This window comes from Plectrocnemia conspersa, unplaced genomic scaffold (genome assembly GCF_051122295.1).
Source record: "Plectrocnemia conspersa isolate PC_06_02 unplaced genomic scaffold, ASM5112229v1 ptg000014l, whole genome shotgun sequence".
NCBI classification, from domain to species: Eukaryota; Metazoa; Arthropoda; class Insecta; order Trichoptera; family Polycentropodidae; genus Plectrocnemia; species Plectrocnemia conspersa.
In genome coordinates this window covers 28467474-28494608 of record NW_028277178.1, presented here as the reverse complement: position 1 = coordinate 28494608, position 27135 = coordinate 28467474, and the positions used below count along the sequence as shown (strand labels likewise).

Below are 27135 nucleotides of genomic sequence, written 5' to 3'. Positions count from 1 at the left end.
ACATACTCATATATCAATATATGTAAATATACATAGGTATAATGCTATATAATCTGTCCAATTTTTTTTCACAATTATTAATGGAATATGTTAGTGATTTATATTTTTACAGTTGATTTCTTTTTATAAATGGAATTTTCAAATAATATCTACATTAATTGTGTTTGCTATCACGTCAGTAGGAGAATGACCATCGGCCATGCTGATACCCTCGTTTGACAGCCCTATCTGCTTAAAATCTGAAAGTAAAAACATCTGTTTCGTTATTTGTTACTATATTTTATAAAAAAAAATAAACCTACCTTGCTGTTATGAGGCTACTGGCAGCACTGACGCCGCACGTTATCGGCCTGCGTTGGTTTGACGTCGATAGGCTCTACTCGTTCCGGTCGTATAACGTCACCTTCGGGCGGATCACGCATTTGTTTTTGGGAAACAATTCCATATATTGCTGCAAAAATAAAATTCATAAAGATAAAGAGCGTAAAAATACTATGATTAATTACAATTATAAAAACCTTGACCTTAACTGAACAAAGTTTAATCTATTTCTTTATCAATTTAATAACTTCAATAAATGAAAGAAAAATGGAACAAAAACAATATGAGTCATTGTTTCATCATAAATTATTGACTAGCAAAGTCCAAATAAAAATGTTTTCAACTTTGGCACAGAACACTACAATGCAGTGCTCTATGTTTCTGAATTGAATTTGATTTAGCGAAAGTTTGATATTTATCAAGTAATTAAATACGGTGATAAATCGTCACCTCTCGCCTATAGCAAACTATTTTATTATTTTTGATATATTACCTGTGAGTATATTTTGAAAAGCAGTTTCTACGTTAGTAGAATCTAACGCAGACGTTTCTATAAAACTGAGGCCATTTCTTTCTGCGAACGCTTTCGCTTCATCTGTTGGTATAGATCTGAAAACACATATTGATGAGTCAACTAAAAAAATATTTTTTCTTCATTATCATTATTTTATTACACTGCCTATTGATAACTCTAATAGAACACTATACATTTTAACTGATAACACAACGGAACAATAAAAACGCCCGCTCCAAAATATGACACAATCAACAGCGGTTTGCTTATCAATAGGATGTTACGAATATAATTCAATAAAATATTTTTCGGTATCGTACCTGAGGTGGCGCAAATCAGACTTATTGCCGACTAACATAATTACAATATTTTGATCGGCGTGATCGCGCAACTCGCGCAACCATCGCTCGACGTTCTCGTACGTTAAATGCTTGGCAATGTCGTATACGAGCAAGGCTCCAACTGCGCCTCGGTAATAAGCCGAAGTGATGGCACGATATCTCTCCTGGCCGGCCGTGTCCCAAATTTGTGCCTTAATTGTTTTATCGTCCACCTTTAAAAAGCACACAACAAACATTAACACAATTGAATTCTACATACGAATTGCAATATTTCAATGCACATTCCAAAAAGTTTTTAATTATATACACTATATTATCCCTATTTAAATCTACATAAACGCAAAAACTAAAAAAATAAAAGTGCAGATAAACATTTAAGATGCGCAAATTTGTTTATGTATATAAATTTATTTATATCTTTTTGAATATTTTAATGTAGTCGATCATCGATGAGTCATCAAAAAGATTTCTATGACCAGTATTTGCTGAACTGTCAAGTGGAAAAAATGATAGTCGTCAATTGAACAGCAAACTACGAATCACAATGTATTTATAACTCTATTTGTTAGTAGTTTCTAAAGAATACAAGACTATTGAAAAGCATAACTTTACTGGTAAAGGTTGAGAAATATTTATACATATTCATTGCTCTTACAAGGTTTCTCATATCTCAAGCTATATTTAATCAAATCAATAAATATATTTGGGTTTCTACAATTAATATTTTTGTCTACCAATTTAAAATAAAGTATTTATATTTTATTAATATAATTAAATTAGGGCATTTTCAACGCATAATTGGGCTAATTTTATGCGTAGATGCGGGCGACGCATTTTTGCGTCATTTGCTGTTCGGTGACTAATAATAATATGACTAATACCAATTAAATTTTCTATAATATTTGAAACAATATACAATAATATTAAAATTTATAAAATATGATAGTAAAATTTGTTTATATTTTATCTTAAATATAATAGTAGTTTACTTGATTTTTATAATATGGTTTTAAAATAATGTACTTAAAATAAATGTATGATTATTAATAACGAGATATGTTAAAATAAAAATAGTTATAGATAACTCTATTATAGAAAAGTTGATGATATAAAATATTTAGGAGTAATTGTAGATAAAAAAATTAAACATTGTAAACACAGAAAAATAATCTACAATAGTACTGTATTGTTCTACTTCAATTATTGTGCAACAATATTATATATACCTAATAAATTTAAGGATAGACAAGGTAAAGAAAATGAGTACAGTCAGGGGAATACTGTATGGAGGTGTGAATTTATACAAGATTATTAGAACAATCTGCAAAATTAAAAATGTAGCGGTTTTCCTCAATGGAATAAGGAAACGCCTTTGTGTAATTAATTATATTATTAAAGTAATTTTTATCTGTTTAATTTTGTATTTTGATTATATTGGTTTAATGTATCAACAATTGGCTATATTAGCTAAATAAATTAATAAAATAAATAATGTATTTTACTTCAATGTTCCATGAATATTTACGTAAAATCGGAAAGTTTAAACATAACACTAAAAAAAAGCATTTTATTTGGAAAAATAGAATATCAGAAGCAATTTAGGATCAGAAGTCTAGAATAAATTAAGGTAGCCATATTTACAAATTATGAACATTTTTGTTGAATGAATTCTGGATTTAGAAATTGGAGAAACTAACTATAAAATCCTACATTTAACAAAAACACCGAAGTATTAGAGTTTGAAAATGAAAAATTAAGCTTTTTGTTTTCTTCTCTATGTTCTCATTTATAATTATTTTTAATTACTGTATGTATAAACCAAAGTTGTCTATAGCAATATTTCTCATATAAAATATCATTATCATCAAAAAGTTCTAAATATAACAAAAATAAGTTAAAAAAATGTATTTCCTGTATTATTTCTAGCCCACTGAACTGACATTTTATCAGTTTCGACTTTTTTACTATGTGAATTTTTTCACATTGTGATTTTTGCGATATCTTTGTATTTAGAGCAAATATATATTATTCTATACATTAAATAATCGCTCTTGAAACATGAACAATCGTGAGAATTGAGAAAACGCCTACGAAATATATAAGTGAGGAAGAACTATACTTATTTATTCCATCGACATTCTAAATTTGGATTTACCGAACTATTTATTAGCAAAGATTAAATACTATTTTTAATAAAATAAACAGTTTATTACAAGAGAAACATCAGCAGATCAAATGAATAGGCAATGAAAAATTTTAAACAAAAGTCAGTTGAGTGATTCATTTTGTTAATTACTAACTACACTGAATTTTTTATAGGGTATTTGTAAAAAAAATCAGAAGACTACATTAACAAGAAAAAGTTACAATTTCGAATTTTTAATTTACCATCATAATATCCCAGAGCCGAATTATAGTTTTTTTATAGAATTATCAAAAATAGACTTGAGACAATATAATGGCTTTTCAAAATAACCCATTTTTTTATCAAATTTTTAATGTTGGGTTTAACATTTTTGTTATTCTCTTTTGTATTAGGTTATAACAGAACAGAAATTTTCTGAAATTCAGATGCATAAAATCATTAAATTTTAAGTATTTTTCCATAATTATTTCTGTTGTTATTTATTTATTTATTATTTTATTATACATTACATTTATAGAAATTCTCAACATTTTATTGCTTTGATTTATTTTACTACTTATGTTTTAATCGTTTATTTGAACCCTTTTCTATTATTAAACTTCGTTAATTTATTTACATATTTTTTTATATATTATTCGGCTTTTGTGGATTTTTTTATATCAATTTAGTTTAATTTATCCTAAGAATTTAATATATAAATGTTTTTAATTTATTATTTCTTCAGTTATGTAAATATATAACTATCTTGGGTACCTCAAAACAGTGAAAGATCAACCACCATACATATTCGGTGATATCACTCAAAGGGTTAATCAAAAATAGTAATTAAAATTTACTATTTTATTAATTTGAAAATTTAAATGGTACTAAGAGGGTTAAAAAACAAATAGTTATTTACTGTTGTTGTTATTATTATACTTTACATTTGTATAGGAATATTTGAACAAATGATGCTTTCTAAATTTTGAATAAAATTTTAGATTTAATACCTAAATAATAAAAATGAAAAATATTTTCTTTTACTACTATAGACATTTATCGGTTATTTTCGTTGATAATTTTGATATACGAGTGCAATATTTGACTTAGGACAAGTCATATTTTATGTTTAGATAAAATAAAGTCTGGCATTATTGGTTGTTACCTAGCGAAAATATACGAATTAGGAAGCCAGAGCAAAGAAGTAAAAGCATATTATGTTCACCTTTATACTTCTGGTGGCGAATTCGACGCCTATCGTCGATTTTGATTCTAGATTGAATTCATTTCTAGTGAACCTCGATAGTAAATTACTCTTCCCGACGCCGGAGTCTCCTATGAGGACCACTGTAACGAATAAAAAACAATTAAGACAATAAAGACAATAAAAAATCAACTACGTCGACCCCGGAGGGTCAACGTTACATAAACTCGGATGCATAAGTAATACGCGGAGTCTGATCGATCCGAAACGTCATAGTGCAACAATGAATCGCGTCACTGATGGCAACGAGAATAATGATCGATTTTTTTCAAGACGCGTGACGTGTAAACTTTCTTTCTAGGCGCGGGCGGGTCTGTTGGGCTCTCCGACACGGCGAAGGGGCGCAGCCCGAACTAAAAATGGCGGCCATTTTTATTTGCGCAAATCGCCGGCGATGATAAAAGACCTTCCTTTATGCGTCACCGCCGATCGCGATCGATCGCATCGGCGTCCACGGCGATGCGGACCGAGCTAGAGGGGGGCGCATTCCGCAGCGGCTCTCGACCGTTTCGAGGGGCGAGCGCTCGGAGCCCTACTCGGAGCTCGGAGCGACGGGAAGCGAGGCGTACCTTTGAACAGATAGTCGTACTCGTCGTCGCGGGTGCCCATGGTGGCGCGGTGGCGGTCTAGGGGGCGCGGGCTCGCTTCGATGAGCCAACGGCCGAGAGGACCGACGGTCGGCGACGATTCAGTCGGCCACTCAGGTGGCACAATATGGCGGCGCAATAGGACGCCCCCCGCAGCTGCGCATGCGCAATCCCCAGACACGTCACCGCCGCCGCCCGTACGGATATTATGGCCAAAACGTTCGATTCGACCAGCCAGACGCCTTTTCGATTTAATTCTCCCCTCTCGTAATTATTTCAAATTATTTCTCATTTATTTTTATTTTTATTTCACAATATTTATTAATGGATTTTCACAAGTGGCAACACTGGCACATCTGTCAAATTGTATGCAGGACGCCATGGCGGATCGGTCTCGTCGCTCAAATGCGGGCAGCCGCATGACGCGGCTGCTGCAGCAAGAAGAGGAAGACGACTTTTATAAAACCACATACGGAGGCTTCGAGGAGCTGGACGAAGACAACGACTATGTGTCAGTATAATGATCTTCAATTACTACCTTGCCTTTACGATCTAAACTTTGCTAAACTGAGAACAGCCTTAAGTATTCAGGGCTGCAAACCTTCCTAACGAATCACAATCATGTACCGATCATCCAGCCAATCGTTGCACTCACTTCTTAGAACAACGAAATATGTATACCCCTTGACATTTGCTTGATGGAATATTGTGCCTTACGGTGCTTTTTGTCTTCCGGTAATATATTGTTTCCAGAGGCGACCAGATTTTGAAAATATCAAAGGACACTAAATAAAAAGGCCATCTCGGAAATTTTTGCTCGAAGTGGACAAAGAAGGATAAATTTCTATGGAACCAAAAGAGGTCATTACGAAAATTTCTGTTCAAAATCCAGCTCCGAAATTTTTGTCCAAATAAAGACAAAAAAGGTCTGCGATTACTTAAAGAAAACAATAAATCAATCCAAGCTCATCGCTACAAATAAGTACAACTATTGAGCTTCTCAGAAATGTGATGCATTTAATAAAATAACGCTTTTGTGCAAATGATTTTGTATTAAATTGCTGTAGAAAAACTATAATGATTCGTCAGAAAAATATTTTTCAAAAATTCTAGAACCCTTTGGGGGTTTGAGGCAAGCTCCTCCCGCGCTTGTGCGTAAATCTTATTGCACCTTTCACGTGTTTTTAGCATATGCCTATATGCTAAAAACACGTGAACATCGCAACGCTTCCAGTCTATAAATTATATCCATTTTTCGAGTCCAATAGCACTGACCAAACATACCACTTTACATTATCAGAAATGATTATGATACCTAAATCAGAAAAACTAACAACAAACATCACAATTTACTCTCCTCTTAAATACAACTAAATATTTAACTTGGGCTTCACTGCATTTTCACTATTATTTATTATTATAATGTTGATGTATGTTTCCCTTTTTATGTTTAGTCAAATCGCAGAAGGAGAAGATGTTGTGGACTCGGATTTTAGTATCGACGAAGATGATGAACCCGTGTCGGCTAATGAAGACGAAGAAAAAAAGAAGCGAAAAAAACCCGGCATGACAAAATCATATAAAGTGAGATATTTTAATACTCATATATAATATTTTTCAATTAAAAATTAAATATATATTTTTGGCAGGACCCGAAATTAAAACCCAAACCTAAAGAGGATCAAGCTAAACCGAAAGAAGTCAAACCCAAACCAAAACCTGCCAAAAAGTCAATTGATAATCTTGAAAAAGTTGTCGTTTCAGGTTGTTTTTATTTATATTTATTTATTTGCTTTATAATCTATTTATTAACCATACCTTGCTCATTCAGAGAGAAAATCTATCAGAAAGTCAACCGTCGATAAGTCATTGGAGACAAAACAGAGGATCAAAATCAGAAATCAGTTGATGAAAGGCAAAGTGAAGAAGACGAACGTCGACGATAAAATGCCGTCTCAAGAAGAACTATTAGCGGAAGCCGCGTTGACTGAGATTGAAAATCTGAAAAGTTTGGAGCGTTTCCAGAGACTTGAGCTTGAGAAAAAGATCACGCGACCGACGAAACAAATTTATAACGGTCCAATGATAAGGTGAATTAATTGCAATTTAATCATTATGTAATTTTAATGATGTTGTACTATTATTTTAAAATTTAGATATCATTCCTTCACTGTGGATCCGTCGAAAGTTAACGATACGCATAGTAAAATTAATAGTTTGAATGCCAAAGAAACTAGAAGAAGTCTCGTCACAGATATTACCGATGAAGTTAAAAACGATGCCGATAAACCGTATTCGCATTTGGATATGTACGTTATTTATTTTATATGCTTATATATTTCGTTTATTGATTGAATTTTTTTATAGATTGGACGGTAAGGACACGAGTAAAGATGATAATGGTGGTAAATATGAACGTACTCTGATTACGTTTGTGAACGATGTTAAAAATAAAGCGTTCAAAGCAGCGCTACCTGCTCCCACTAGACCGAAGAGAAAACCGAGGATCTGCGCCGTAACTAAACAACCGGCTAAATACTTCGATCCGGTCACAAACTTACCTTATAATAGCATAGAGGCTTTTAAAATTTTGCGGGAAGCTTACTATCAACAGTTGGAGATTAGAGGGAATCGTTCGATACCGGAAGTTCAAGAATGGGTCGCTTGGAGGATCGCCACTCGCAAGGAAGCGGCCAAAAAGATACAAACAAAAAAAATATAAATATTGTTTCATCGTATATATTTTGTAATAATACATATTGTATGGGTACAAGTTTATAAAAGAAACAAAAAAAAAACACTTTGTCACATAAATATACTTACAAAATAAATCAACAAATTATATAAAATTTATTTACATTCTTTTTATACATTTACATCTATCTACAAGTAGTCCGTTAAATATTTTCGTTACATAACTATACAAAATCGAGTGTACGAGCCAAGCAACTTGAGGAACATTACGCTTATAATTCTGTCAATAAATAAGGCAACAAATTATTTTTGTAGTTTTGTAAATAAGGCTTTTTGCATTTATTTCTTTAACCTAATCATATGTGATTTCAGTACTACTACTCGTTATAAAGATTTGTCAATCTTTTTTTGTCATTAAAACCATCAATCTCGGTCTGAAATTAGTTCAATAAAACGGCATGCAAAAGCCACACACATGTTAGTTTTACAAGAAATTATTAGCTACATGTAATATAAATTCATTAGCACAATAAAACCTTAATCGTATAACTTGACAGCAAATTAAGGTTTTATTAATAATTTTAATTCGATAAAACTTTATAAAAGAAAAAATCATTTTATAATCAATATTGAGCTTTTCAGTCAAGTTCTTTATTTGCGCTCTTATTCATGTCTTGAGATCGTTGTCATTTAAATACAGCGGAACCCTTATTGTGTTGCTTTTTATTAAAGCTATATGAAAATCAATTAAATTGCAAAATTATTAATACCACAACAGTAATACAAAGCTGTTCCGCTCCCCGTATTGTCATAATTTATCATTAAAAACATTTTAACAATTTACAATCCTGCTTATACCGTATGTAATATTTATATAATAAAAATCATTGTTAATAATCTGGTAACATGTACATTTAAAGGGTTCCACTTTAGTCTCAATTAAAAATTACCAAAATTATGAAAATATAAAATTGATGCATTTCACAATAAATTCATTATTGTAGTTGATATTATAAACACTACGTCTAATCTACAAATATTTTGTATATATGCAATATATATATATATATATATATATATATATATATATATATATATATATATATATATATATATATATAATATCGAGCAGTCGTTTATATTTTTTTGGAAGTATCTATATTTATAGTTTTTCTCAAATAATATTTGATATTGGTTTCATGCTCTAATACCTAAGTACCAAAATCTATTTGACTATATAATTTATAAAATGGCAGCGTTTTGTTTAAAAAGCTACGGTTGGCTAGCTCCTAATATCATACACTGCTTCAAATCTCTCGCAAAGTGCGAAACGTCAGCGACGGAGTCCACCATGCTCTGAACGGCCGCCACGCTCGGATACTGCAAACCAGCGTTCTTGGCGTTGACTACGGTCGCCGATAGGCCGTCTGATAAGGCATTCGAACATTTTAAAATCTTATCTTTCAGTTCTTTATTCACAATATTTTTATACACTGTATCACCGATATACACTAATCTGTGCGCGTTCAGCACGACAAACTTGCCATGAGCCAAAAATATCTTAGGCGGCTGGTTCTTCTCGACCGTTTGCAAAAAGGCGTCGATGGAATTGGTTAAATATTTAAAATACGTTATCGTCTGAACGGCGTAAAACGTTATTAGCTGCTTCTCGTCGGGAGCTAGATTATACGGCTTAGATTTTATATCGGCAGTACCGTTATCGCCGTCTTTGATCACTCTATCGAAATTCTTCTTTAGATTGTGCGGCATCTCTTTGCTTATCTCTGAATATTTCTTATTAACGGCATCCCTCGACTCGAGTTTAACATAATCGTATTCTTCGATCCATTCTCCGGTGTTGCTCATTAATTTGCAATTACTTCCTTTCTTGAAGAGCAGCGTCGAATTACCTTGAATGAAAGACGTAGTCTGTCTTATATCTTCGGTTAACGTTCTAGCGCAAGCGATCAACTGATCCAAAGCATCTGGAGTAATATTTGATAAAGTAGCGTCGTCCACTTCATCCGGCTTCGATAACTGATCTATTGCCCAATTTATTGCATCTAAATTTGTATTTATTTCATTCACTAGTCTATCTGCGTCTCTTAAAGCTTTCACGAGCGGCCGGAGTTTAATCGCCAGACCTAAATACAAAACGAAACACTTGAGAACAAATACCGTTTTACATTCCATTCAAAATAGATCTATTATCAAACCTTTATCATTAGCACTTGCCGCATTTCCTAAGCATCCTTCGGTAAACTCGGCAAAATCGTGTAATGCGGCTCTCAATCTTATAGCGGCGAGCCGTATGTCTAATATTTCTGGAGACAATGCTGAATGACTGCGCCAACCAGGTCTTACATATCCTAAAAATATATAATTTCATCAAACCACTACACTTGTCATGAAATTTAAGAAATACCAAATAATATGCTTACCTAATAGTTTTGATATCGCTCCAGTCGCTTCGGACTGGAGCCTTTCGAGCATCTCCAACGCCTTGCTCCATTCGAGAGGTAGTTCTTTGGTCAGAGCACCAGACGGTATATCACAAGATTGGTGTGAATGAAGGCCTCCTCTTGGTTTTGGTACATCATACTCAGGCATAGTGGCTAAAGAAGACCGATTGCTCGAAGACATGGAGTCGATAGTCAGAGAACTAGCGCTGCTAGAGGGCGTCAGCTGCTGCTGGTGCAGCAAAACTGGCACCGGGTTCCTCGGAACGTCGTACCAATCGTTAGCCGCATCTTTGTTGATCGGAGATCCTCTGGACCAATTCCTTGGCGTGTCATAATTGATTGGAACAGCTGGTCTCGGTACGTCGTACAGCTCGAAGTTCTGTCCTGCTTGCGCCAGATGCGTCTGAGATTGAAAGGGTCCCGGAGAAACGCTGCATAAAGATTGGGGTTGCTCATACAGATACACGTCTCCCACTCGCTGGGGTAGCACCACCTGAAACACAAATGAAAACAAATCAATTGTAGATCTCCCCTAGTTTCGCCAAGGTCTTAACGAACAGTTTGGCTGTTGCCCAACAAACTTTGGAACATGCGGGCGTTTCGTAAATTTAGTAGTCACTGCTAATAAGATCCAATTTCTAATAAAATGACTAAATGGAACTTGCGGTTAGTGTTTCAGTTTCGAGAAAATCATATTTAATTATAGTGTTTTAAATGCATTATGAATCATGGTCAATGTTCACCCTTTGGAATACGAATAGAGAGGGGATTGGTGAGTAGCAGATTTTACCAGCTCAGTGATTGAAGTGTGGAATATTGAATTAGCATTCCCAAAGCTCCCCTATTTTTTTATTTTTATTGTATTTAATTTGCTTTCATTCCGCGAAAAAAAATCCGCAGATATCCTTGAATTTTTTTTTTTTTTTTAAAGTTCGGAAAGAAGTTGGATCATTTTTATAAAATTTATATTTTTTGGCAGTACCAGATTTGAGCCCCCTTTCTCTTGTGTACCTATTGTATCTGCCTAGTTACGGCACTCTATATAGATATTAATTCAATAAAAAAAAAAAAAGTTTTTCAATGGCTTAATTTATTAAATGCAGATTTCACACATATTGTAAACCAGTTTTAGTTGATTTATTGGTGTGGTTATATAATAATATACCAGGGGTAAGCAATCTTGCGGACCATATTAGACTTTTGATTTTAACCGCAGAACAAATTATGGAGGGCAAAGTTTATGTCAGTCCTATAGGAGCTAAAATATATCATATTTATATATTTAAGTAAGATTTAAAAATACAATACAACTTCTAGTTATATTGTATTATTAATACGAATATCTGAATGGGGTTAATTTTTTCCCAGTTTCAGCTGTAAACGTAAGAATTGTATATTTAATACAACGAACGTGATGAATTTCACATTTATTGGAGGTAGTGTTGTTCGCTTGCTGTGGTACCTCGCGACAGTGAGTGACCAACAATTACAATATTTATTAAAATTATATTAAGTGATATGTATCTGAAAGGCCTGTTATTAAAAATATACTATAAGTAGGATTCTCAAATATCCGAATATTGAATAAAAACTTGATCAAATATTCGACTATAATTCGTATTTTTTGCTCAGTTCTTAACAATATTAATTTATTTAATCAATCAGTGCAAAAAATTGCCTGTATTTTAATATTTAGTTAAAAAATAATTAATGGTTAATAATAACCATTAATTGCTTTCATAATAGTTCATTAATTATTATCATTAACAATTAATCATTGTTAATCATTAATTACTTTCATAACTTTTATAAATCATGCATAACACAATGGTGTGCGAATTACTGATTAGTGAAGGCGTCAAAATAAAATTGCTTAATTTATAATTTTACAATTTTTTGATCAGGTACGTTATTTTAGCTTTTATAAATTACCAGAATTAGGATCAGCTACGATTGAATTAATTCAGCAAAATTAATGGAACATTTTAAATACACAATTTTATCGAATTTATTCTATGTACATATATACAATAGCTAATAGTGCTTGAAACAAATTTGAAATACATAAAGATCTGATCCGTATCGGCATTTTATCTGTGCGGATTTGCATATAGATTAAATAACTAGAAACAAATTAACTGCAATCGAATTATTGAATTGATTGAAAATGAATCTTTGCGTCTTGAAACAACATATAGAAAAACGTCTGTTTTTGAGATAAGCGTTAATTGATAATAAAGGATGGGTCTTTCAAACGTTTTGTTTCGTTCAACGAACGAATTCTGCGAATTTCGGTCATAGTAGACACACCTGATAGATATTCTAATAACAAATGTTATTTGAAGGCGTAAAAGCATTTCTTTTTGTTGAAAAGAAGCGTCTCATTGTCTTGCATTTTGAAAAAAAGATGCGCATAAAGGACCATGGATTTTGGAGCGGCACTAGTCACTCGGGTATATTGAGAGACTAACTGTATTGCTCAAGTATACAACTTGTTTTATTTTAAGATTTTTCAAATTTAATTCGAGATAGTGTAAACGAATACTCGATCAATTATTCGAATATTCATATAGTTGAAAATCGGGCGAATAATTAAAATAATTGAATATTCGATTGAGAACTCTATCATCAAAAAATTGCGTAAACCTAGAATAGTGAATATATTATATTTTAATATATTAATATGAATGAACATGCGATTAAAAATGTAAATTCATCAAACATATAAACTGCTCCCGGCTATCAACTGAATGTTTATGAACAATTTCCATGAATTCGGAAGGTTTGGATTAGTCAAATCCCTTCAAACGGACCGTATGTTGCTCATGTTTATATTTATGCTATTTATAATCCGCAACACCAAATAATTTTCCTGGTATCAACAGAGCTAATTATCCAGAGTATGGTCAATTAACTAATAGCCAGCATACAGTAAACAAATTAATATTTGCTAATGAATTAAGTAAAAAAAAAAACAGAAACAATTATTCTCAATTTATGAATAATTGAAGCATCCCCTACATACATTAATAGGAATGGTGACGCATCAGAATTCAAAGAGTGATCCCGTCAAGAATTAGGGTGACCGTGTTTGTCCCTGAACGTGATGTTTCCACGGCGATGTGTGTAGTGAACGTGGAACGTGGGGGCGTCAAGGGGGGCAGATTCCCCGGACGGGTGCCGGTGGGCGGCCGCAGTATCGATTCAGATGTGTACGCGCGCAACCCTCCAGAGCGCAGCTTCTCCAAAACCGAAAAGCTCCGGAACATTGGTTGGTTTGTCTGCCCACTATCCCTATCTACCGGTATAGGATGACCAACATTCCAGTCCCTCCACCCCTTCAAATGTGCGCGTCTAATTTTTAATCATCTATTGTGTACTATGCAGAAGGCTACGAAAAATATTCTCCGTTTATTTTTTATATGAAGGAATTATGTGATTACACTAATACTTTACTATTTAGCTTCACAAACACGTCATTTCAGTTTTTTCAGCGGTGGGGGGGGGGGGCAAAAGTTGGATAGTCAGTGGTCGTTATTTTAATATTTCTATTTCATTAAGATTTATATTATTTTTTTAAATGACATGCATTTTTCTAGCCTAATTCAAGGGGGTCTCTGTTTATTATCCACGTCAAAAGCAATTAAATCGTGCCGTCGCGTCGCACTGGAAACACTCGGTTATCTAGCGTAGATATTAAGATTTTAAGTGAGAATCGAATGAAGCACATCAAAACCGAATTTTGAACAATAGGAGAGCAGAAAAAAACAATTCTCTTCTCAGAAGTCACAAATCCACGTCAAAAGCAATAAAATCGTGTCGGCGCCGTTACTGTGACGACTTTTGACGTGAATTTTTTCTTTCTGAGAAATGATAATTGTTTTTGCGCTCTCTTAGTCAATCAAATATAATTAATACCTACAAGTATTAACCACCGGACTTCTGGAAATCGATGACATCTATATAAATAATTATAAATTATTATGTGTAATACAATGTATAATCAATAGATGTGACTTTGCAACTAAGGCCGGTTTTTAACAACGGCGCAATTTTATAAATAAAAATTCGAGTCTGCTGCCGTGTCTTGAGCCCGCAGCCTTTGGGTTACCAATCTGAGACCTTACGGAATACGCTATTTCGGCCTTATATAATTGTAACTCATTGGACTACAATTAAATCGTTTATAGCATTTGCAAAAACGACATACGCCGATTCGCCGGTGTCAAGACAAAGGATACCAAGGAGTTAAATTATTGCCAATTCTGCAGTTTTTAATCATTTTCGCGAAATTTTAGTGTGACTTTCATCAAAATAATTATAATAATGTATTTAAAACCATCTATCGATAAAAGTTTAAATCTTTTTACGTTCGCACGATATTTTTATTTTATTTCATTATTTGTAACCCTTTAAAAATCGTGAACGAACTGAATTTAAAATTTTGCTATCACGCGAAAACGCATGAACGGACCGTAATGTGTTAAGATTTTATATATACCATAATATTACATTACTGGCAATTCTACTGATTTTTTAATCATTTAACGCAGATTATTTAATAGCCATTCGAATATTCGCATTGGCCAGAAGATCGAGAACTAGAACGAACATTGGAGTACCGTGTTGAATTCACTACAGTCAGAACTTGGCATCACTTCGCTTACGACTTGGAATAGGCGTACCAAGCGGAGCTACGCCGAGCATCGACCCCCAGAAACCTGAAAAAACAGGTGCTTTCCTTTTCGACAGTTAGACCAAGTTCATTTTCAACCCCATCTTTGAGCTTATGTGAAACAGTACTATGACGAGAGAAAATACATACGTATATATATTTATTCTTTATTGCATAAATTGTACAACGAATATAAAATAAACATATAAAAATAAACCTAACACCGATGTTTTTTGCTTATCTGATATGTAATATACTCGTCATATCTAATGCTTCAATATTTGCAAAAACATATATTTCTGATAATATTATACTGTATATAAGAGCAATTTTTGATTAAATGTTTAGTAAAATAATGCATGAAATGATAATATAATAGATATCCTCGTTTATAAATGCAGCTTCGCATAAAAAATATCTTCACAAATATGAACGTATAAATCTGTTTTATATAATATATATAGAAATTAAAAATAGTACCCAAATATAATATATAGATTCCAGAAATTCTTCCATAATCCTCTCCTGACAGTGCTAAAAAAATCTTTCCCTGTTGCTCGTTGGGGAGTTGTAATTGCGTTGGGGATTGGACATGTCAGAAACATGTGTGGAAAAAGAATGAGGGCAGAATTAACAATGTTTTGTGGATATATAAGAGCTTTAAGATAAGTTCTGGATTATATAAAAATATATTTAATTGCTTCTAATCGTTATCCTACTATCTTTACGATAAAGTATCTATGAAGTTTTAAATAAACAGTAAGAATTAAACTATGATATTTAGATTACAAATGTATTATTAAGGCGTTTAAAAATATGAAATGATTATAATCAATTTAACTTTTCACGCTTAAAGTACGTAAGTTTGAGAAGCGCCGGCTCGCCTTCATTCATACTTCACAGTGCACGTTATGTAGTAAAATTGTAGTGTTTTTATTTAAAACTTGATTGAGAATCTGTTTTATATAAAATAATAGAACGTTACCAAACAAAATAACGTGGGACGATGTCATGATAAAGCTACATAACTAATTACCAATATTGTTCATTTCTAAGTACTATAACTTAGAAAGCTTTATAAGGAGCCTACAGCTGTTCGCAAAGCATTGCATTATGAAAGTAAGTAAATTTACTACTAAACCAGCTTGGACTAAAATCTGATTGACTTTAAAATAGTGTTGACACCAAAAAATCCTTGCATGCGAAATAATTCCATTGCCATAACTCAGCCAACTTGATATCTTGACGAAATTGCTCCTCCATTAAAAGTGAAAGCGAATCTCTTAAAAAAGCAATTGCCGATTATTTTTCGTTACGAAATGACCTTTAAAAACATATTCAGGGTAACGTGAAAAGTACTATCGTTATCTACATTAAATATTTATTGATTTTGGAACAACTCGTGTAACGCAAATATCGCACGTGTTTATTCAAACGCCGCTGATTGTGTTTTCAGAACTACCGCCCTTATCTGAGCTTACCTTCGTAGGCTGGAATTTCCACGAGCGTCGGCGGGCGTGGCTCTGGTTCGAGGAGACTGCGGGGGCTTGTGGGGGCGTAGGCGTCAACGGAGGCGACAGGGGGCCGCCCCCCGTGTCGTAAACCCCGGCCAGCAAACGCAGACGGTTTCCAGGGCAGATACCCTACGAAACACACACGCGAAATAGGGGTTAAGCTTAATGTTATAGAACGGCAATTATGGCATTTGATAAGCCATTAAATTTTATAGTTACCTGTCTTCCTCTGAGGGTGCACAGCCACCAGCCCTCGCTGCCTCCGGTGTTTTGCTCCAAGACCGTCAAGGTATCGCCTCTCCTGAACGCCAGTTCATCCGGAGACTCCGCCAAGTTGTCGTAAAGGGCTCGAGCCATACAATGCTGCAACAAAGGCAAACGCGTTGTTTTTTTAAAAGCCATCAATTTTAAAACCGCACGCTCGTAAAGGCTCATGCATAAATTAGCCCATTGCCCAGGGCGTTTGCCCATCCCAGGGCGTACCTTGAGCACGCCCCGGTACTGTGCAAAAGGTTTGCGAAATTAAAAAAGAGCCAGTTAATTTTGAAAATCCTGAGAGAATTTAGACGAAGGTTGAACGAAGTATTCCTTTGTAAATACATATATAGATACAGTTATAAGATGGGGACAACAAACAAACCAAGTTTGTTTGTTTGTTGAAATACGCATTGAAAAGCAAAACCATAAATAAAGGTAATGTCATATAAGTAAATATATTTTATACTCACAAAAATTTACGTTATTTAATAATCAAAATAAAAAAGTATTTTATAATAAAAAAACAACTATTTTACGAATAAACTATTAAAAATTACTAATTTACCTACGTATCAATCAACTGTTTTATTGTGTTTTTTTTTTTATTCGATTTTCAATCCTTTTTATTTATTATTGTTTTTTTAACTATTATGCCTGCACTAGAGAGATCACGGACTACAACGGAGAATATAGTGGGGTTACTTCGGTCGAGTTCGGTTATGCCCGCTCTAAAATCTCGCGGAAGTTGTCCGAGGTTACCGAGAACGGGAGGTAAAGTGGGGGTAATTCAGTCGACTTGGCCAGCTTCGAGCGCTTCCCAACATTGTCGGCAAACGGACCGAGGTCAAAGAAACCGAAGTCGGAGCTGCTCTTTCGAGCGCGAGCGGTGAGATACTTCCCCTTTCGCTCTCTCTCGTGTTAAGTGACGAGAGTGAGAGAGATAATGATATGGTTTTTTGCAAACTGAGATAGAACGAGTAACTCGTTTCAATTTCAATATGCGCGTAGGCGTTCTATGGTCAACACGCATGACGAGCGCTGCATCGTGGTCACGTGGTCAAGTTATAATACCACATGCTTATCGGGGACTTCAACAGACTCTTACTGAAATCTTTGAATATTTTGCACCAAAAGGGATTAATTATATTTGTGATAGTATATTCTTCTAACAGATATCGTTATTATATTTTTTTCATATAAAATTAAATAATTATAAAATAATTAGTGGTACTTGATTTTGTTAAAAAAATCGCTTCGAATATCCTTATGTATTTTCCTAGATCGGTGTATATAAATGACACACCATTGCGATTATTTGACACATTTTTTGATCGCGCGCAAATATGCCAGCTGTACATGACAGCAACCGCCGTACGGACGTCATTCACGCCCGCCGTCCGAACGGCATATGAAATTTGTGGCAGTGTGGCCGCTATTCGGAAGTCAGCGACCTCGGCCGACTTCAGTTCAGACAACTTCCAGAAAATGTAGTACAAACATTAAAACTTATTTGAAATTTTGACTTTTAATTATTTTTATTACAGACTTTTTTGTGAAATACAACACTTATAATATTATAGAATACATATTTATTAATATATATATAAATGGTAACATTTTGTTGAGGAGCGTTATGTCGCGTTAGCATTATGTCGCTTAATGTTTTTGTTTGTTAGTGTTTGTCGTGACACCAAATCAATAGTCTTTGTTTTTGACATTTTAACATTTTAACATTTTAAATAATGTCTTATCTACTTCTAACGACTTTGTACAACATTAATTTTGTAATCATATTAAAATGCAATTATAGTTGTTACAACATGTTTGATTGGTAATATTTATAAATATAAATATATATCTTAGTATAAACATATCAAAATATAGCTTAGATTTTATACATTACAAAATTATTGAAAAAATTGCACAAAATTTTAGTTAAAGTCCGGACTTATAACTAATAAAAACCAAAATTACTAAGCTTTGATCATTTATAGGTCTGAGTATTGTAACGCATTAGCTAACGCCCATTGTGCTACAGCGATATACATATTAAAAATATATATAAAAATAATACCGTTTTATTATTATTTATATTTAAAATAAGCAAAATCGGTGATTTTTTGGTAAGATATACTACGATATTGCATAACATATCGTAAAGATTAAATCTAATGATAGTCAAATCTCGGACAGAGCCTGGTAGTAAAGTATTTCAACTATAAAAAAGAAAATCAATTGCCTAAAGCTGCAAAATATTTTGTACGGTGAGCATTGACGCATGGAAACTTGCACAGCTTATTCTGTCTGGAATTTATAGGTCAACGCAAAGATAAAATTATTGATTATTTTAGGCGCAAATCCCTTGACATTTATTATCGACACAAATGGCACTAGTATTTCTGAAGGTATTCTCAAAGTGCTGTCGATATAATATATGTAACATCTGTACGCCAATGCAGCACATATAAAAATATTTACATTAATTACATATATAGATAAGTTATGAATGGTTAGACCGCAATATAAAAACACATGCCTATTGTAATGCATACGTCTATTGTCACGTACGGTCTGCACCGAGCGCTAATCCCTTGTTTAATATTAAGCTTTATCTGCTATTTATTTTAAGTGGCTTGATGATAAGATTTCTAATATTTTATTTTATTAATAAATTATGGTAAAAAAATGTTTCTCACGCCAACATATTAAACGGGTACAGGTTATACTCTAAATAAAAAACTTAAATGTTGTGATTAAATTAATTGAACCGCAGTGGATTTAATAATGCGTAAAAGATTTTTTCTCGCGCTCAGTGCGTCAATTTCAATAAAAACTTTTAGAAGTGCATTGTTTTGGATTTGTTGTGAAATTGCAAGGTAGTCTAATTGATCAACAATAATAGGATGTATTTAATCGCAGAGTGCTAAAATTTGGGATATTGGTTTCATAAATGGATGCAAATCCGAAGTATATGGGTCTCTAGTTAGCAACTGTATTTAGAAGCATATCAATTTAACAATCACATACAACAAAATATTGCATTTTTATTGATTTTCCCCGATTATTTTTTATTCAAATATCGTAGAAAGTAAATGTCAGTTATTATATTTCTGTATAAATATTTTAATATATTAGAAAACAACTTCATAGAAAGTTTAATAAAAATTAGCAAATTACTATCTGTACCAAACGAATTGATTTAAAATGAAAACCGTCTTGCATAATATTGTCCGGTACATAATTGCCCTGGGCGCCAAAATTGCAATCGAAAGTGCGCCGCAATAAGTATTTTTTTGGAATCAAAGACCACAACGATCATAAACGACTGTTTTCTCACCGGTAATTATTGAGAACAAGAAAGCGATTTCATATAAATTTTGTACATTAACCTCCTTTTCGAACCAAAGAAAGGCTGTGTACAATAACAATTTTATTGTTTCCACAGCTTCTTTCGGATAAATCACTTTTAGTTGATCTCAAGTACGTTGGCAATCAATCAATGCAGAATTGAGAAGCAAAGCGCAAAAAAACGAGTGCAATGCTGAGTCATCCACAGCTGACCATATCCTGTCAAAACAGTGGTCAACTCTTTGAATAATACAACAATGACCTACCAGGAAAAGTTGTGACGTGGGGCCAATTACGAAGATAGGTTCGTTAAAGTACATTAGTCACAAGAGCAACTAACAATTGTGATGAATAATTCATTGTTGAATACCAATCATCTATATGGTTCGGTATTGGAATTCGATTGTCAGATTCGTGTTATAGGGTGGTCTATGAAATCAGATGGGTAATTAAGGTCAGGTCGATACTTTGGAAACAATCTATGGAGGAGAGGTGGTGATGGTATGCGTTTGTAGCATGCTTCGCTCACGATGTAAACTGTTGGTGAAGGTTGGATCGCGTGTTGGCTATAGCCCAAAGACCAGGCGACCTCGGAAGGTCGCCAGGACCACCTCCCCCCTCCTACTCAAGGCTCAGGTCCTCTGTGTTTGTCTGATTCATGCGACCAGAACACTGACCCTAGATCAATATCTCCATTTCTGACTAATCGTTCTGAAAACTTGGGCGGAAATTTGCGAAATGCATTCTATGCTTTTAGTCTATGAAGTCAAGCATAAATTGTTTCACAAATGATAAAAAAACAGTTCTGAAATACAATGGAGATAAAAGATAAATTGAACAGTATACATTTAAGTGCAAATCTGACGTCCATTGCACATATTGATTGTGCTACAATTTTTCTTATGCATCAGCAATATTTTACATTTCAAAGGCACGTAGGATCAAACAGTGTTAAATTATTAAATCAATATTTATTTTCCAGATCATTAAAACGGAACTCACTTAGATTTAGAATGCCTCATAAAAATGGAATAACGACATTAAGTAATTTTATAAATGTTACAGTGAATGTGTATTATTAGTGAATATATATTTTCAGTGAAATCATATCGGAATACATTTGCATTGGTATTATAAATATAATTTATAAGTATATGCTTTCAACTTTTTCATGCGTTTCACTATTTCGCTTAAAAAATTGAGTGACATATCAGAATGTTCTAAAATTAACTATAGTTTTTGAACCTTTATTAGCTCAAGTTGAGTTTGGATAATTCGTTTAGGTTAGATTTGGATTTGAACAGCAAGTGGATGTTATAAATATATTAGAGCGGCATATAATATCAATAGCGCCTACCAGTTAAATTGTATTTTCGCTAGTCAAAATATATATCTACTGTTTAAAATGTATTTGGACTTCACTAGTGAAATATATAACTATACTGAAAAATACACATTCACCGTACCATTTAAACTACATGTAAATAAATAATGATAAGTATGTAAATACACGCTGGTTCTTATACGTATTTTGATTATCAACTTTGATGCACTTTTTACCCATTTTTGAATTTATAACAGTTAATTATAATTGTTAATACTGTTAAAAAAACAAGGGTTTTGTAAAATTAGGAATGTATAATTGCGTCCCAGTAAGTGCATAATGGCGAACCTCCAACTCAACACGTGCGCGCGACCTTTTTTGTTCTATTCATAGAAAGCAATATCGAGGACATTTAAAAATTAGAAGCTTGTAATAAAACACTTTTATAACATCTTAACAAAATTATTTTGACGTAATTTCACCTTTATTTTTAATAAATTGTATTCTACCTGGCATCAATAAATACAGATTTTCAATTATTTTAAGTTCGATATCCTCTTCCGAATTAGCTTTCTTTGAATAGCAGAACCACTAAACCCCACTCTTCGCGCTATCTCTAGAACTGAAACCTTTTCTTCGAGATATGCAATTATTTTAGATTTTACGTTCAGATCTCTTTGTGATTTTGGGTTTGTCTTTACATAACCGAAGCTAACGTGCAACTGAGGAGGCTTTACAAGTTAAAATATTTTGTAAATTATTACCACAGATGCACATGAACAAGTTTTAAGGAAAGAATACATTTTAATAATAGAATTCGTGAAATATTGCTTATGAAACTTTTAATTAGCCACACCTGTATTGCTATTTACCAGCACCTGCCAAATAAATTATATTTTCACAGAAATTTATTCGGATATGATTTTACTGAAATGGTAAATAAAAAAAATTAATGAAATAACTGAAACAGTTGAAAATATACTTCACTGAAAAATACACTTCCTATTTAAATTTTTTGATCAAGTTTGATCCTAAGGACTTGAGAGCTACCAAAAGTATTTTTTTAATTACAGCCTGATCTCGGGATCTCATACCGGATCATTTTTCATACAAACGAATTGCAAGTTGGATCATAGCGGTTACTTTGCGATTTAATCTCTGCACAAATCCAAGTTTATTGAACTCTGGAAATGGTCTGGAGAATTATTTTTCCCTTTTTCCATAGCGAAGGACTAGGCTTCTTATTAAAGTGCATAACTGGTCCAAGACCAGTTTATTTCTCCAGACACTTTTTACAGTAGCATCCTGTGAGTGATATCACATTATGAGAGATAATCTAAATGCAGCAACCGAGTCAATGTGGTTTTTTTATATAACAGAAACTAGTATCAAAGTGGCGTCACGATCTTCAAGTAATGATTCACGGTTACCTGCTAATAAAAAATATGACTCATGTGCTGCATGATTGAGTGTGGCGAAAGTATGCTGATTAAGATATTTCGAATTGTTATCGACATTTTTTCAAATGCTTATTGGAGGAAGTTAAGCGACATTACTTGAATTCCAAACACGAACGCTCGAACTTACGTAGTTAAATTTGGAGAGCAAATTGCATATTCTAAATTCAGTCACTCCTTCTACTAATAAAAACGACTGTGACTAAATGTGAATTGATCCAATGATCAACTTAATTTTATATTAATGATGCCATAACATATTCAATGCCATCTTGACTCATTAATAAATGTTTTGTTAAATGGTTTATTAAAAAAACATTTATCAAATCACAGTATCATACTTTGGAATCATAAATTCATTGTTCTTTATTATGTAATAAGAAATGCGTCATTTTTAGTGAGATAAGTGAAAAGTAATATGCGACCTACGTAATGGATGTATATTATCGTATTTGTATTAGATATTAATAAATAATTTTGATAATGATATAAATAAGACTTAATCGTTAGTTAAATATAAAATAATATAAGCTAATCTTATATAGTATTATATTATAAAAAACACTATAACCAAATCTCTCACTTTAAGTGCAAATTTCTGTCTCTGTTCTCCAGCATCTGTACAAATCCGACGACGCTCAGGTCCTTGAACCGTTTTCCACAGAACAGAAATATCCTTTGCTTTTCAGCACATTTTTTGCGTGCTGGTCACGTGAGTGCATGTACTGCTTGTATCACATATTGTTTAATGGACATATTGTCTGAAAGCCGAAGGTCGCAATGGTTGACCGTCCAATTGGTCCCAGAACAATTGGCCTATTAAAGACGGTGGATGCAAATTGATCTGCGACGTTGATTTATGGACGATTGTTTCATGTGTTTCAGCAGTTCACAATCGACTTCATGACATGCTATCCGATATATTTCGATGGGCACGACCCGTGTCAATTGATCGGTGGTTCGATAAATGAAAATGTATGTTGCGTGTGCCACCGCAATGTTCAAATGCCACGTAGTAATCATTGGATACTAAATTATATATTGCGCTGGTGTTTATTCATGAGCGATTATTATAAGTACCGAAACATATTTAATCTATTTGAGGTGTAAAAATATATAACTCAAATATGCATATACAGTTCAAGATAGATTTTTTAACTCGTTATATAACGATTATGACACATTAACTCTACTTTGTTTATATATGCCTAATATTAACAGTACTACGAATTTATCTGATAACATATCAAGAAAGAGTAACCAAAAAATTGTAGAAAAATTAAAGAGCATCGCAAATATTTATTATATTTGTTAGGTGATTTTCTAGAAATGAAAAAACTATCAAAATTATATATTTGTATGTAATTTTTAATGTAACATTTATGTTTATCAATGTTTCTCTATTTAAAAGGCGTTATATGAACAAACCCTTGATAGTAATCATCATATTAGAAGAATCAGAACCAAACGTAATCAATGGCCACTACATAAATATGAACATTAATCACATTAAGCAAAAAGTTTCTCACTGCGTCGAATCAATATCATTGTTTATGGCCATCGGAAAGCTACCACAATGGTTTTATTTATAAAGGGCCCCCCGGGAACCTACGAATCATTAGAGAGGCGAATTTTGACAATTTTAGGATCGATGTAGAGTAGTAGTAAAAGTGACGAGGCTCTCTAGTCTCTGGTTCTTTATGATCATCTGAGTAATGTGTGATGAAAGGATTTGTTTAACCGTATATTAGGTACTCGAGACAGTGAAGAGTATTAACCCCATGCACTAAGGATCATAAATAAATAAAGATGGTTAGCGAAGTTTATTTTTTATTACGGTAATAAATAATAATGGCTTTTTAAAGTTTGCATGGCTGTTGTGAGTGAAGTCCCTCTTCAAACTATGTGTTCAAAAATTAAGATTTTACTCTCGTTTTGTTTTAAGATTTTACTTTTGTACTTTCTAGATGACAATTATGTGGGAACCTCCGCTAAAATATTGCCAAATTGGTCTAAATAAGGCTTTTATGTAATTTTTTTAAGAAATACACATATTACAAAGGCACTTGATGCGATTTCAAATCTAGGAGAACGAAAACCACCCTTGGCTAAAATTTTAATTTATTTATATATTTATACATATTATATACATATATATGGGATACATCAAAATTTGTGCATTACACATATCTCGGCTAAGTCAATCTGATCCGCCATCTTGTTTCAGCTATAAAATGGCGGCTATTCAAAATTCAAAATTGATATAAAAAATTGATAAGGAAAAAATGAATAATATTTATAAAAAATGTTTTTTTTTGTGATTTATGCTTTTGTGAAATTTTAAGGACACTATATATAGCACGTATTTTTTATAATACCAACATGAAACTTGTTCTAAAATATAATTTTTGTAAATATCTTAAGTTAAGACGGGTCAGAAGTACAGCTACGTGTTATCCGTAATAAGGCCCTACGAGTCCAACCCTTATGGGCGGGCACCCAGTTTTTGACGGCCGGGTGAACAGGTTCCCCACCCTCCGTAGTACTAAGCATTTATTGGACTTGCATTAGTATTTCTCCCGTGTGAGTTAAAACTGGTCATAATGTAAACTAATATTGAATTTAAATTCAAAAAAAGATCTAAAAAGTAGTAATTTTAACGGTTTTTGAAAACACGTAGTTTTAATTGAAAGGAAATTTAAAAATAGCTCGGTTAAATTAGTGAGCCAACCTGATGGATCAAAATGGCGGCTGTTCAAAAAAATTAAAAAATAGTAAAAACTTGGTGAAAAAATTCTAAAAAAATTAAAAATTTAATATATTAAAATAAAACTACTTTTTTATGTTTCCTATTTGTTAAAGATTCAGTAACATAAAAAGCTTCACGCTCACTTAGTCAAAAAAGAGACTTCAAATCACATTCAGGCATTTAGAGAGGAACCAACATCACTTATTAAAACTTAAAATCGACTGCCTGCTACAATTGTTTTTCATCTACCTGTACTATTTTGCATTCAACAATGCCACCCGACACTAGCACCTAAAAAAGCTCATATTTCCCGGGTCAGAATTGTATTACTATTATGGTTAGAATACATCATTCTGAATAAATATTAGATGGTTAGAATTTAAATTGTATATTAGAATTTAAATAGTAAGAATTATTTTGACAGATGGTCAGAATCACTTTTTTCAATTGACAATAGTGTTGCTATTGCTGTAATGATAAGATTGGTACAACTGGTCGATCTGTCAACCGCGTGTCGGCAGCATTATCATTATCTATGTGTTTTAGGGCTAAATTGTATGGTTGGGCTCGCAACAATGGCAAATATAATATTAACACAAAAAGCGAAACGTGCTCTCCGCCGCCGCTCTGTTGTTATTCCCGCTTCATTCGTCGCTCAATACCTTCGCATCCTACATACAATTAAATATTCTTTTTAAATTTTGACCAACAGTTTAGGTGCGAGGGGGATATTTTATAAGGTATTTCTACAATAAAAAAATATTTCCCATTTATATTTATAAATGTTATAATATTTTTTTAAATTCACTTGATCGTCCTATATTTGAATTCTGATCGTTCCATATTTTTATTCTGACCGTATGCTATTTTTATTTGTCCTGACACTGAATAATATAATTATGACCGTGATTTGCTTTTTATTCTGACCCAAAGTTGAATTAAATTCTGACCATTTAATTTGTTGGCAATAAAAAATATATACTGACAGATTCGCAGTTAAAAACACACTACTCAGTAGCAAACCAAAAAAGAATGAAATATGATGGTAGACGAGATAGTTAAGAAATTCAAACCTTTAAAATACAATGACTTTTATTTGGACAGGGCAAAAGATTCGCTATGCTATGCAGATGACGTATTTGCCGAAAAATCTACTTAGATATTAATATTAAATTCACAGAGGAGTTGAACAAGACAAATATCCTCCTTTCCTAAATATACATAGATAAAAAATAATATTTGCTCATTATTACTCAGATCAATTAAAATCGCTAGTAGCATCGTTTTAATGCAAAGCAGAAAACCTTACAAACTAAGAAAACACAACTCAAAACTAAGATAAAGATAAAGAAATGATATTAAGATAAAGAAATAATATCGAATGATTTTCAGAGCATATCAGACATCAAAAAATACATGAGATAAAAATACTGCAAAATTTAAAAAATATTTTGTAGACGAAGTAAAAATCGACAAACGTATTTTATGAACAAAAGAGATGA

The 27135-nt window shown here is 32.9% G+C and overlaps 3 protein-coding genes across 3 annotated transcripts in view; 1 reads left to right on the top strand and 2 right to left on the bottom strand.

Annotated features, from left to right (window-relative positions):
- Positions 1-116: 116 nt before the first annotated feature.
- Rab11 (RAS oncogene family member Rab11) lies at positions 117-5276 on the bottom strand. Its single transcript, XM_088204893.1, has 6 exons — positions 5135-5276; positions 4527-4648; positions 1156-1388; positions 815-930; positions 303-451; positions 117-239 (listed from the first exon to the last, which is right to left on the bottom strand). Exons 1-5 carry the CDS (start codon positions 5172-5174, stop codon positions 318-320), a joined length of 645 nt encoding a protein of 214 aa, XP_088061019.1. The 5' UTR covers positions 5175-5276; the 3' UTR covers positions 117-239; positions 303-317.
- A 228-nt stretch (positions 5277-5504) lies between these two features.
- On the top strand, positions 5505-8003 carry YL-1 (Vacuolar protein sorting-associated protein YL-1). The gene is made up of 6 exons (XM_088204892.1): positions 5505-5663; positions 6607-6736; positions 6802-6916; positions 6984-7242; positions 7309-7461; positions 7520-8003. The coding sequence occupies exons 1-6, from the start codon at positions 5521-5523 to the stop codon at positions 7872-7874; spliced, it is 1155 nt and encodes a 384-aa protein (XP_088061018.1). The 5' UTR covers positions 5505-5520; the 3' UTR covers positions 7875-8003.
- p130CAS (Serine_rich_CAS and FAT-like_CAS_C domain-containing protein p130CAS) overlaps positions 7876-27135 on the bottom strand; it is a 41003-nt gene continuing 21743 nt past the window's right edge. The window contains exons 2-6 of the mRNA XM_088204887.1: positions 16717-16860; positions 16465-16626; positions 10288-10801; positions 10063-10215; positions 7876-9990 (exon numbers count right to left, since the gene is read on the bottom strand). Coding sequence (XP_088061013.1) covers positions 9119-9990; positions 10063-10215; positions 10288-10801; positions 16465-16626; positions 16717-16860 — 1845 coding nt within the window. The 3' untranslated portion in view covers positions 7876-9118. The remainder of the gene's footprint in view (positions 9991-10062; positions 10216-10287; positions 10802-16464; positions 16627-16716; positions 16861-27135) is intronic.

Coding starts and splice junctions, on each gene's coding strand:
- Rab11 (XM_088204893.1), bottom strand. CDS start 5,174: ATGGGCACCCGCGACGACGAGTACGACTATCTGTTCAAAG. Junction 1,389..4,526: donor TCGCCACCAGAAGTATAAAG/GTGAACATAATA, acceptor TGCTTTTTAAAG/GTGGACGATAAAACAATTAA. Junction 931..1,155: donor TCTGATTTGCGCCACCTCAG/GTACGATACCGA, acceptor ATGTGTTTTCAG/ATCTATACCAACAGATGAAG.
- YL-1 (XM_088204892.1), top strand. CDS start 5,521: ATGCAGGACGCCATGGCGGATCGGTCTCGTCGCTCAAATGCGGGCAGC. Junction 5,664..6,606: donor GACGAAGACAACGACTATGT/GTCAGTATAATG, acceptor TTTTATGTTTAG/TCAAATCGCAGAAGGAGAAG. Junction 6,917..6,983: donor TGAAAAAGTTGTCGTTTCAG/GTTGTTTTTATT, acceptor TTGCTCATTCAG/AGAGAAAATCTATCAGAAAG.